Source organism: Trichomycterus rosablanca, chromosome 1 (genome assembly GCF_030014385.1).
Source record: "Trichomycterus rosablanca isolate fTriRos1 chromosome 1, fTriRos1.hap1, whole genome shotgun sequence".
NCBI lineage: Eukaryota > Metazoa > Chordata > Actinopteri > Siluriformes > Trichomycteridae > Trichomycterus > Trichomycterus rosablanca.
In genome coordinates this window covers 20,713,810-20,726,128 of record NC_085988.1, presented here as the reverse complement: position 1 = coordinate 20,726,128, position 12,319 = coordinate 20,713,810, and the positions used below count along the sequence as shown (strand labels likewise).

The 12,319-nt window shown below is 38.5% G+C and overlaps 1 protein-coding gene across 1 annotated transcript; it reads left to right on the top strand.

Moving 5' to 3' along the window:
- The first annotated feature begins 230 nt into the window (after positions 1–230).
- On the top strand, positions 231–11,954 carry stc2a (stanniocalcin 2a). Its single transcript, XM_063000853.1, has 4 exons — positions 231–372; positions 6,198–6,340; positions 6,744–6,955; positions 11,111–11,954. The coding sequence occupies exons 1-4, from the start codon at positions 231–233 to the stop codon at positions 11,442–11,444; spliced, it is 831 nt and encodes a 276-aa protein (XP_062856923.1). The 3' UTR covers positions 11,445–11,954.
- The last annotated feature ends 365 nt before the right edge of the window (positions 11,955–12,319 follow it).

The following is a 12,319-nucleotide window of genomic DNA, read 5'->3' as shown; positions in this document are numbered from 1 at the left end:
CACAGCGCGCCCGCCCGCGCTTCCCCCCCCCCCAAACTTGGCCGTGGTTGTCGGCGCTTCTGATTGGTCGCCGCGCCGCAGCGACGTGACAACACCTGCTCGGCCGATTCATCAGCACTGACAGGCCGGACCGCGCAAGATATAGGCAGCATCCGTCCCGTTCCAGGGCACGCATTCCCGGCTCACACGTACTGACTATTACAAACTCGATTATCCTGGGTGTGCAGAAAATGTGGGCCAGACTGCTTGTAGCGCTGCTTATAGGGTCTCTCTTACTGGTCGAGGGAACAGATACTACCGACGGACACGAGAGTCACACGGAGAAAGCGAGCAGCCCTAACCAGAAAGGACGCCTCTCCTTACACAACACAGGTAGGACGACTATCTATAGTGGGACACCCACACAGACATGGAGTGTTTAATGCGTAAAACTGGTGAGGTGAGGTAGTCAGACGGAAAGGATCAAAAGAAACAAAAGTGAAAGGTGTCTGACGCTCTAAATGAACTCATATTCATCCGAATTCTTTACATTCACTGTCACAATATGCGAACTGACCCAAACTGAACACGCTGCGTTAATATACGGACGCGCACACGAAATCCAATAGCTTAGTAAACTATTAATAGCGCAGCACAAGACGGGAAAAATAAGTAATGCATATTCATGAAGTGTGGCTTTCATTTTCAGTGTTTTATATCCTCCAGAAAGCTACAGAACCGCGCACACCTGTCAAACAAATATTTAAAACGCTGCGCCTAGAAACCAGTCAAATGCGCAACTTTGCTGGAGTCGCGCGGCGAGCCGTGTGATGCAATGACCCCTGACATTGCACACGTACGCGAGGATCAGGCGTGGACCTTTTTCACGTCAACCACACGGCTGATTTGCATAGCTTTCAGAAAGCACGCAGCACATCCTAGTACACTGTAATATGCTGGTAATGATTTACATTACTTTGTATGGGTACAAAATATGCCCACAAAATAGATCATACATTGTCTGTGTACAATTTGCATAGAATTTATCTATACACTATATGGTAAAGGTTTAGGAACACTACTGATTTGCATACCTTTTAGAAGTCAGACATGCCTATGACAAAAAATATATTTTCTCAAATATTAATAAGACATTGTTTAAAAATAAAGTGAATGCATATTTGCATAATTTTGACATGATGCCATATTATTCAGGTTGTTTTTATTTGTTGTTTTGTTTGTTTTAATGTCACATTAACATTGCTACAAAAATTTTTTAACAAAGTTTTTAATTTGCTTAAGCAATATATATATATATATATATATATATATATATATATATATATATATATATATATATATATATATATATATATTGCTTAAACAAAGTTTTTAATTTCTGGTGTATTAGGCTATGTTTTCAATATATGCATTAAAACACAAAGTCAAGCACACATTCATATTGATCCAGTTACATTATTGTGCCCAACAAGCAGCTTTCAATATTGCTGCATAAACTAGAAGGTTTATAATTAGTCAGTGAAAAAGAATGGCATGATCAGACACAGTGATTGATATAATATTCAGAGCAACTATTAAAGCCTGTTATAAGCATATTTCTTGAAAAAGTCAGAAGTCATATTGGAAAGTATATGTACTTTCTATTTGGGTGTAGATCCAAACATACCCCATTCATCTGAATTATTATATTTTGCTTGATATGCTTGATATGTACTTTCTATTTGGTTGTAGATCAAAACATACCCCATTAATCTGAACTATTATATTTTGCTTGATTTATTACTATTTATGTACTATTAAAGACTATTCTTTGTGTGTGTTATTAACATTTATATTAATGTGAGCTAGTATATTTATATTATAAGCAGAATTCTTAATGGCATGTTTTAGAAGTTGTATATTGTAAAAATAATATACAATTTGGTGGTTTGGTTACAAATTGTTATGTATTTATAAACAGAAAAATGCTTATAAACATGTCAAATCACATATAAATTAAAATTGCTTATAACCAACTGATGCCAGTTAAGAATAACTTATTTGTGTCAAGTCATTTGAGCCTTATCTTAAAATTCCTTTGAGCTGATTGTTGATTTCTATATATTTATATACATAAATGTTTATCTGTATAGTTTATATAAATCATTAAACACCTCCTGCGCCAAGAAATACATCAACTCTTATAATAACGTGAAAAATAAACAGAAAAATACATAACACAAACGATTTTATTTTTGTTTTTATTTTTATTGTTGTACATAGTCGTAAAGCATGCAAGTAAAGGCAGCATAACAACAGCATATCAACAAGGTTTGGGCATGGATTTAACTCAGCCAGAAAGCTCCGTGTGCTACAGCTAATATTTATTAAATAGCAGGATTGATTTACAGCATGCATGATAGTTAGATATGGAGGTGTACAAGGCATGTATGTGTAACCTGATGCACGCTGCGGCCGGCTCGCGCGCTCCGTGCGCATTCCCCGAGCGCGCGCCAACACAAGCAGCACGTAGCGACCAAGCGGCTCATTTTCCCTCTTCAGCACAGCGCGAGGAGCGAGAGAACGAGAGAGAGAGAGAGAGAGAGAGAGAGAGAGAGAGAGAGTACCCTACTGCAGTTCTGCACATAAGCTCATCGTGGCAACCTCTAAACGATCATATAGCTTGATTCAATTATTTAGCTCTCATAAATGCAACTGGTATAGTGCACCCAGGTAACCTTAATATAAAAGGGACTGTATCAAAAAGTCTACTAATTCTAATACTCTGCAAAATAGTCACTTCGTATGTAGATTATAAAGAAACCACTCATACTTATTTCACAAGGAAAGAGGATGTACACTTTGGGTAGATTTCCATTGCTGAATATAAAAGTAAGGTAAATGTATCCAAAATACAGTCTCTGAAACTCAGCTATGTACTATATGTGTAATCCAAACATGACCTTAACTTTTAAAGCTATAATACACATTAAAACATGTATGCTACATAGTAAAAACATAATCACAATTGTGGTTTTCACTTAACTGAACCTTGGCAATAACTGTGCTGATGTATTTTATTTATGATGTGTGATATTACCCTCAAAATTGTACGTTTGTAGACAATAACAAAGTGAAACCTATGTTTTTAAACAGTCCCTAAATTTTAGTTATATTTTTAGCTCTCATAAATGCAACTGGTATAGTGCACACAGGTAACCTTAATATAAACGGGACTGTACCAAACAGTCTAACAGTCTGCAAAAAGACAGGAGGTTTACTTTCCTTAAGTCACTTTGTATGTAGATTATAAAAAAAACCACTCATACTTATTTCACAGGGACAGATAATTTATAGTTAAGGTAGATTAGTAAAGTAAATATATCCCCCAAAATACAGATTTTCTCTGAAACTGAATCATGTACTGTATGTGTATTCCAAATGTGACCTTAAGTTTTAAAGCTACAACACACATTATAACATCTATGCTACATTATTTTAACATAGTAAAATACATAATCACAATTGTGGTTTTCATTATACTGATCTTTATAACTGTGCTGATGTATTTTATTTATGGTGTATGATATTGCCCTCAAAATTGTACATTTGAAAACAAATGCCCAAGTGGAACTAATGTAGTTAGAGTCCCTAAATTTTAGTTATATTTTTAGCTCTCATAAATGCAACGGGTATAGTGCACACAGGTAACCTTAATATAAATGGGACTGTACCAAACAGTCTAACAGTCTGCAAAAATACAGAAGGTTTACTTTTCTTAAGTCACTTTATATGTCGGTTATAAAGAAACCACTTCTACTTTTTTCAGTAGATTTTCATTGCCGTATATAACAGTAATGTAAATGTATCCCCCAAAATACAGATTTTTTTTTAAACTCAATCATGTACTATATGTGTATTCCAAATGTGACCTTAAGTTTTAAAGCTATAACACACATTAAAACATCTATGCTACATTATTTTAACATAGTAAAATACATAACCACAATTGTTAATTCATTTCAGTTCATTTTCGACATTTAGCAGATGCTTTTATCCAAAGCGACTTACAGTTGTGACAGTGTACAATCTAAGCAATTGAGGGTTAAGGGCCTTGCTCAAGGGCCCAGCAGTGGCAACCTGGCAGTGGTGGGGCTTGAACTGGAAACCTTCTGATTACTGGTCCAGTACCTTAACCGCTAGGCTACAACTGCCTTACAATTGTGTTTTTCAATATACTGATCGTTGGCAATAACTGTGCTGATGTATTTTATTAATGGTGTATGATAATACCCTCAAAATTGGACGTTTTGAAGACAAATGACAAAGTTTTTGTTATATTTTTAAAAATGGGTTTCACTCTAGATTCTTTTCCCTAAAAGTTGTGATTAAGTACTGTTATGAACCTATATAAAACAGGCTTAGAAAGAGGTTACTTCTGTTCCATGTACTTCTTATTTACATTTCTCACATTTAGCAGACACCTTTATCCAAAGCAACTTACAAATGTGACTAAATACAATGCAAGCAGTTGCTTGCTTATGGGCCCATCAGTGGCAACCTGGTGTTGTCTTGGTGTTGGGGCTTGAACCAGTAACCTACTGATGACTAGTCCAGCACATCAACCACTGACCTACCACTGTCCTAAATCCTTATGCAGATACACTGGCCCACAAAAAAGAAAAAAAAAATTATGTAAACTTTACCTATGTAGTAGTAGTAGTAGAACTTTATTGTCACTATAAATTATGTGATACCAATATTAACCTGTTGACTATGTATTTACTCTATTAGAAAAGAAAATAGTGTAAAGCTACCTTATAAGGTACAACACAAGACCTGGATCTGTCATGAACCTGATAGGTAGTCCAAAAAATACTTTGTTAGTTTAGACATTCTAGGTCCTATATAACAAAAGGCTCCACATTGGTGTCTGCCCCCTAAAAAGTACAGTGTACTACAGTTTGTACCCCTTTCATAGTACAAATACCTGATGCTGGGAAGGTATAACCTCAACACAATCAGAGAAAAAGGGTACTGCATGTAATAATAAGTCTTTTGCCTTTGCCATACCTAAACCTACTGTTAAGAGTTCAAATTTTTATCACTGGAGTGGTACATCTAGAGAACATTTTTTTATAATTCGTGAGACTGTGATGTGGTGTATTTTTGCAACTAATTTAAAGTACACAATTGGACCATCAGACCCAGACCTGTTCTACTCTTTATGATGCACTACATTGGTTGTATCTTGGGAGATGTTTGTCCTTTGTTGTGATAGTGTATGCCAATGTATAATCATTTTAACTAATAACTAGTCATATGCTTGGCTTATGCTTTAAATTGCATAAAATGGTCTGCAGGGCTGCTATGATTTAAAAAGGTTCAACACAACGTGTAGGCATTGTGTCAGCAGACAAATCAGCATTAAATAAAATACCAATTTGGGAGCCACTCCAGTGCTGAGTATTTTTACCTGCATATTTCCCCTGTGTCTCTATATAGCTATAAAATAAGTCCATTATATTAATAAATATTGTATGTTAAGGGTCATTGCGGCATTACGCGATCACCTGAAACTTGTATTCACACTGTACAAAGACTAGAAAAGCATCTGAACTGCACCACCAGAGTATGTCAGGAATTGCAAAACACATCACACTCACATGCCCAACATGTTCGTCACACGCTCACATGCCTAACAATGTCCGCATCTTTACTTTAGAAGTTTTACATCCTTTGCTAATCCCTAAAGTAAGATAAAGGTGGTCATATCCTGTCCTCTACACAGTTAACTTTGCTTTTCCACAGCTAAGGCATCCACTGCCAGATGCCTCCCTGTTTGACTTTAATAGCATACCTTAATTACCCCAGCTGCACACTCTGTCTTTGCTAAATGTATCCTCTAAATACACTGCTTGCGTTTTAAGGGAGAAACAAAGCCCAAAATAGGCATTAAATGATCTTCTTCCAAGTAAACGAGCACATGAAGTAAAAGTTTATGTCATTATGCGTACATATTGTTCTGCTTTATTTCTCTCCAGGCGCAACAAACCCTGAGCAAGTACCAATCTCACATAATGCGTACAAAATTAGAGAACTAATATGTCTGCAAGCACATTCCAGTTCTAAGCTCACAGGAATCTTAAGATTAGGCTCAAATGTCTTGACACAAATAAGTTATTCTTAACTGATGAATCACATTCTTTCTGTCGTAGCCGAGATTCAGCACTGTCTGGTAAATGCTGGAGATGTGGGCTGTGGCGTGTTCGAGTGCTTTGAGAACAATTCGTGTGAAATCCGTGGACTACAGGAAATCTGTCTGACTTTCCTACACAATGCTGGGAAGTTTGACTCCCAGGTACGTAAAAATGGTTCTTGGCCCCTTTAATGCTACCCCGCTCTCTAAACAGAGGTCCTGTGGCAGGTGGAGGATGATCCTTCAGCCTTGGCTCTGGTTTCACGAGCCACAGGTGGATACAGAGCAGCAAGCTAGCAGATTGAAACACGGCCCCAAGACGCAGTCTTCTCTGCGTCATACAAGCCATTACCCTCATGTTAAAACATAAATTAGCTCTTAACTCGCATTGCAGGAATTACATCACTTCATGTTATTCCAGCAGATGCGAGAGGCCCTCTGCTTAAATATACTGTGTGCATTGCTTTGCTGTCAGGTGTGACAGACTTAAATCTTGTGCAAAAGGCCGGCTGCATACTTGAGCAATGGGTCCCTTGTGACAAAATCGAATCTTGTGTGCTTTCAGGGCAAGTCTTTCATCAAAGACGCGTTGAAATGCATGGCCCATGGCCTGAGGCACAAATTCAGCTGCATCAGTCGAAAGTGCCTGGCCATAAAGGACATGGTGTTCCAGCTCCAGCGGGAATGCTACACGAAGCACAACTTGTGTTCAGCAGCGAAGGACAACGTTAATGTTATTGTGGAGATGATCCACTTCCAGGACTTGCTACCTAAAGGGTGAGTGCTTTACACACAGCACATACACCTGGATTTCATCTGCACATTATTCATACAAATGGAACACTACTTAATAAATTTTTAATGCAGGGTTACTTTTACTACATACCCCATTTCCTGACGTTTTTTATCCAAAGCGACTTACAGTACTGTGACAGTATATTGTCTAAGCAATTGAAGGTTAAGGGCCTTGCTCAAGGGCCCAACAGTGACAACCTGGCAATGGTGGTGCTTGAATCAGCAACCTTTTGATTACTAGTCCAGTACCTTAACCACTAGGCTGTAATACCTGCAACACACTCCAAAAAGTTGGACCAGAGGTGTGTTTACCCCCGTGTTCCATCAACATTCCAATTAATGAGACCTTTTTATAGTTTGGGAACTGAGGACACTAATTGTTACTTTTTTGCAAGTAGCTTGATAGTTGACTTCAGCTGCACAACAGTCCATGGTGGCCATTGACTAATCGTCTTCATGCTGCACCATTCATATTCAATAGGAAAAAAATCTGGACTGCAGGCAGGCCAGTCAAGCACACACATTCTTTGTTAATGTTTTGTTTGTTTGTTTATTTATTAGGATTTTACACCCTTTGGTTACATTCATGACAGGAACGGTAGTTACTAATTACACACAAGACTCATTACTTTTCAAGGTTGTATCGAACACAGTCATGGACAATTTTGTATCTCCAATTCATCTCACTTGCATGTTTTTGGACTGTGGGAGGAAACCGGAGCACCCCAAGGAAACCCACGCAGACACGGGGAGAACATGCACAATCCACACAGAAAGGACCCGAACCGCCCCACCTGGGGATCGAACCCAGGACCTTCTTGCTTTTAGGCAACAGTTCTACCCACTGAGCCACCGTGTCACCCTTCTTTGTTAATGAAGCCATTGTCTTGCTGGAACATCATTTACTTCCCGGTACGGGCGGAACGGTGGCTAAGTGGGTAGCACTGTTGCCTCACAGCAAGAAGGTCCTGGGTTCGATCCCCAGGTGGGGATGTCCGGGTCCTTTCTGTGTGGAGTTTGCATGTTCTCCCCGTGTCTGCGTGGGTTTCCTCCGGGTGCTCCGGTTTCCTCCCACAGTCCAAAAACATGCAAGTGAGGTGAATTGGAGATACAAAATTGTCCATGACTGTGTTTGATATAAACTTGTGTACTGATGAATCTTGTGTAATGAGTAACCGTTTCATGTCATGAATGTAACCAAAGTGTAAAACATGACGTTAAAATCCCAATAAACAAACAAACAAACTTCCCGGTACAAGTAATCGCCTTGATGGCAGCATGTGTCTTTCTAAAATCCCATAATACACCTCTGCATCAATGGTACCTTCAACACAGACCATTGGCACTGATGCTACCCAATACAATGACAAATGTTGGATTTTGCACTTTTTACTAATAACAGTCTGGATGGTCCTTTTCAACTTTGGCACAGAGAACTTGATGTCTGTTTTGATGTGGATACATCTTACCACATCACACATTCCCACTGTTTTATGGACCATGTGAGATGAGCTAGGGTCCTGAGAATCTGGCAGAATTGATGTACGGCTTTCTCTTTGTGTACAAGAGTTTCAGGTTGCATTTCTTGATGCAGCTGTGGACCGCATTAATTGACAGTGGTTTTCTGAAGTACTCCTGAGCCCATATTTATCACAGTAGCATGATGGTTTCTCATGCAGTGCCATCTGAGAGCGCAAAGGCCACACACATAGGCATGTTGTAGCCTAGTGGTTAAGGTACTGGACTAATTAAAAGAATCAGATAATTTGAGAATCAGATATTTTGCCAGGTATGTTACACATACGAGGAATTTGTTTTGGTGATACACATAATACACATAATAGTACACACAATACACATGTATGACATGTAACATATTTAACAGACCCGATAGCACACGGACTGTTAACAAGTATTTAACCAAGAGAGCAACTGTGGTTAAGAAATGCTACAGCTCTGGGGAAAAAGCATGTCTGGTTGTGAAAAAAAGGTCACTAGTTCAAGCCTCACCACTGCCAGGTTTCTGCTGTTGGGCCCTTAAGCGAGGCCCTTAACCCTCAATCGCTTAGACTGTATATTGTCACAGTATTGTAAGTCACTTTGGAAAAAAGCATCTGCTGAATGCTGCACATGCAAATATACATTCAGCAGTTGTTTTTGGCTTTGCTCTACACACTGAGAACAGTAAATGGTGAAAGCCGTAGCCTAGTGGTGGGAACTGGACTAGTAATCAGAGGGTCGCTGGTTCAAGCCCCACTACTGCCAGGTTGCTTCTGTTGGGCCCTTGAGCAAGGCCCTTAACCCTCAATTGTTCAGACTGTATACTGTAACTGTACTGTAAGTCGCTTTGGATAAAGGCATCTGCTAAATGGCAAAAATGTCAATGTAAATGTGAAAGATTAAATTATTTGCAATCATACATTTAGAAATGCTCTTTTTATGAACTGACTGACAATTATCTCACAAAGTTTTGCACACATCTTATAAAGACTAATTCTTTGGTGGATTCCTCCTTTTATACCCAATCATAATTCTCTAACCTCTTACCAATTCACTTGCATATTGTGAAATGCTGTAACTACTCCATCCCAATTTTAAAGTGTGTTGCAGACATGAAATTCTATATTTTTTATATATATATACACAATACAACGATCTGTGAAAAATATTGAGAAAATATTTTCTTTCTATTTTTGTCAGTTAAATAAAGATTCAAGAAAAATAACAAATTACAGTTTCCTCTTTTTCCTGCATTTAACACAATGTCCCAGCGTTTTTGGAAATAGGATGTGTACATTTTAATTTAAACTAAAATACATTTTAAATTACTAGTGGCACAAACAAACAGAAAGTTGTTGGTTCTCATGTAACAAAATAATATGTTTTCACTGTAAATATGAGTCAGTAGCTAAACAGAACTGTTTAAAAGCACAATGTTAATATTTTGGGAGCACCTGCCTGTTTTTCTGTCCCATGTTTGTACACAAGCTTGCATAATGGGAGGGCTTAAGTAATGTGGAATCAAATAAGTCTTTGTACAGTCTCATGGAAGGTCTATCGTCATTGGTACAGTGGCATCATAAACTTCCATGGCAGTGACCTACTCCTTTCATTTCACTTTCTGCATGGATTACTTACCTATTAGTTATAATTATAATAATAATAATAATTATTATTATTATTATTAATAATAATAATAATAATGAATGACATGGTAATTAAATGAATAATTTAATTTTTTTTACCATGACATGGTAAAAAAAAAAGTTATTTGAATCAGTTACCATATAGAAGCACTTTGAAGGTCTACAATTACTGAATAGTCCATCTGTTTTTCTGCATGCTTTGTTAGCCCCCTTTCATGCTGTTCTTCAATGGTCAGGACCACCATAGAGCAGGTATTATTTAGGTGGTGGATCATTCTCAGCACTGCAGTGACACTGACATGGTAGTGGTGTGTTAGTGTGTGTTGTGCTGGTATAAGTGGATCAGACACAGCCTGCTGCTGGAGTTTTTAAATACCATGTCCACTCACTTAGACACTCCTATCTAGTTGGTCCACCTCGTAGATGTAAAGTCAGAGACAATCACTCGTCTATTGCTGCTGTTTGAGTTGGTCATCTTCTAGACCATCATCAGTGGTCACAGGACCCCGCCCACAGGGTGCTGTTGGCTGGATATATTTTTGGTTGCTGGACTATTCTCAGTCCAGCAGGGACAGTGATGTGTTTAAAAACTCCATCAGCACTGCTGTGTTTGATCCACTGAGACACACACTAACACACCACCACCATGTCAGTGTCACTGCAGTGCTGAGAATGATCCACCACCCAGATAATACCTCTGTGGTGGTCCTGTGGGGGTCCTGACCATTGAAGAACAGTGTAAAAGACTAAAAAGGTATGTAGAGAAATGGAGAGATGGACTACAGTCAGTAATTGTAGAACTACAAAGTGCTTCCATATGGTAAGTGGAGCTGATAAAATGGACAGTGAGTGTAGAAACAAGAAGGTGGTTTTAATGTTATGGTTGATATTTACCTGCCTATGCAGATTTTTTCTGTCCCATTATAGCATTATTGGATATGATAATAATTAAGTTGAATTTATTTGACGCTTCCCTTTCTTTTACCTTTAGTCCATATGTAGAACTGGTGAACATTCTGCTGTCCTGTGGTGAAGCAGTAAAGGAGGCCATTAGCAGAAGTGTCCGGCAGCAGTGCGAGCAAAACTGGGGGGCTCTTTGTCAAAGCCTGAGCTTCTGCTCATCACCGCCTCACCTTGCCCACCAGGAGCGGCACCCCAGCCCACAAGAACATCCTAAAAACCCACGACAAGCAGACAAAGACAAGCCTGGAAAAGGAGGCTCTGGCGCCCATTCAAGAAGTCGTGGCCATGGTACCCGTCGTGCCAGCCTTGACGCCACAATGGCCGAGCAGGAAGATCCCGAGAATACAGACATCCGGAGGTGAAGAATCTCCACAATACCCCCACTACCCAAACACAGACTGAGTAAAACTAAATCAGTCCTTTCCCAGTGAAGCTCTCCACCTGTCCTTTCTCCTCCAACAGTCATTCCAGCTATCCCAGACTTCGTTTTTGCAGGGTATTTGTGACATAGCTATTTTTTTTTTTTTTTTTTTTTTTTTTTTGATACTGAAGATTATAGACTGTTTTGGTCTCGTCACAACTGGGGTTATGGTTCAGCTCTAACATAGCATTTTAATTTTTCAGATCAATCTGTAAAATTGTTATTTATTTTATCATGCAATGTTTAAATATAAAATGTACATATAAATCAATGTATATCTATTATTATACAAACCTGTATAAATATATCCATTTTGTGTGTGAGTGCGTGTGTGTGCGTGTGTGTGCGTGTGTGCGATTGTACTTCAACACTTGTTAATTAAATATGAAGTGTACAGTCATGTCCAGGCCTGGCACATAAAATATAGTGAATTTTTGGTAAACAAAACTCATTGAGCAATACATTTTCATATTTGCTGTGCACTATTATAGAAAAATAATTAATCTTAAGAATCTTAATTAATAATGTGTTGTGCTTAAATGCTTATACACCTTACCTTGACAATCCTGTTCACACACCTAACTCTGGTTGGCAAGATGAAGCAAACAGTCACTCTTCAATCCTAGAATGATGAAGTGTGTGATTATCTCATTTGTATGTCACTTCTGTGCAATTTGGGATTTACCCCAAACACATTAGTCTGATACAAAAACAGCAGAAACTCAGAGTGTGTGTCATGGAAAGCTAGGCTGCTTGTATTCCAGCCAACCCTTCAGACAATCCAACTGGTTCCAAGTAGAAAAAAATAGCAGTGCT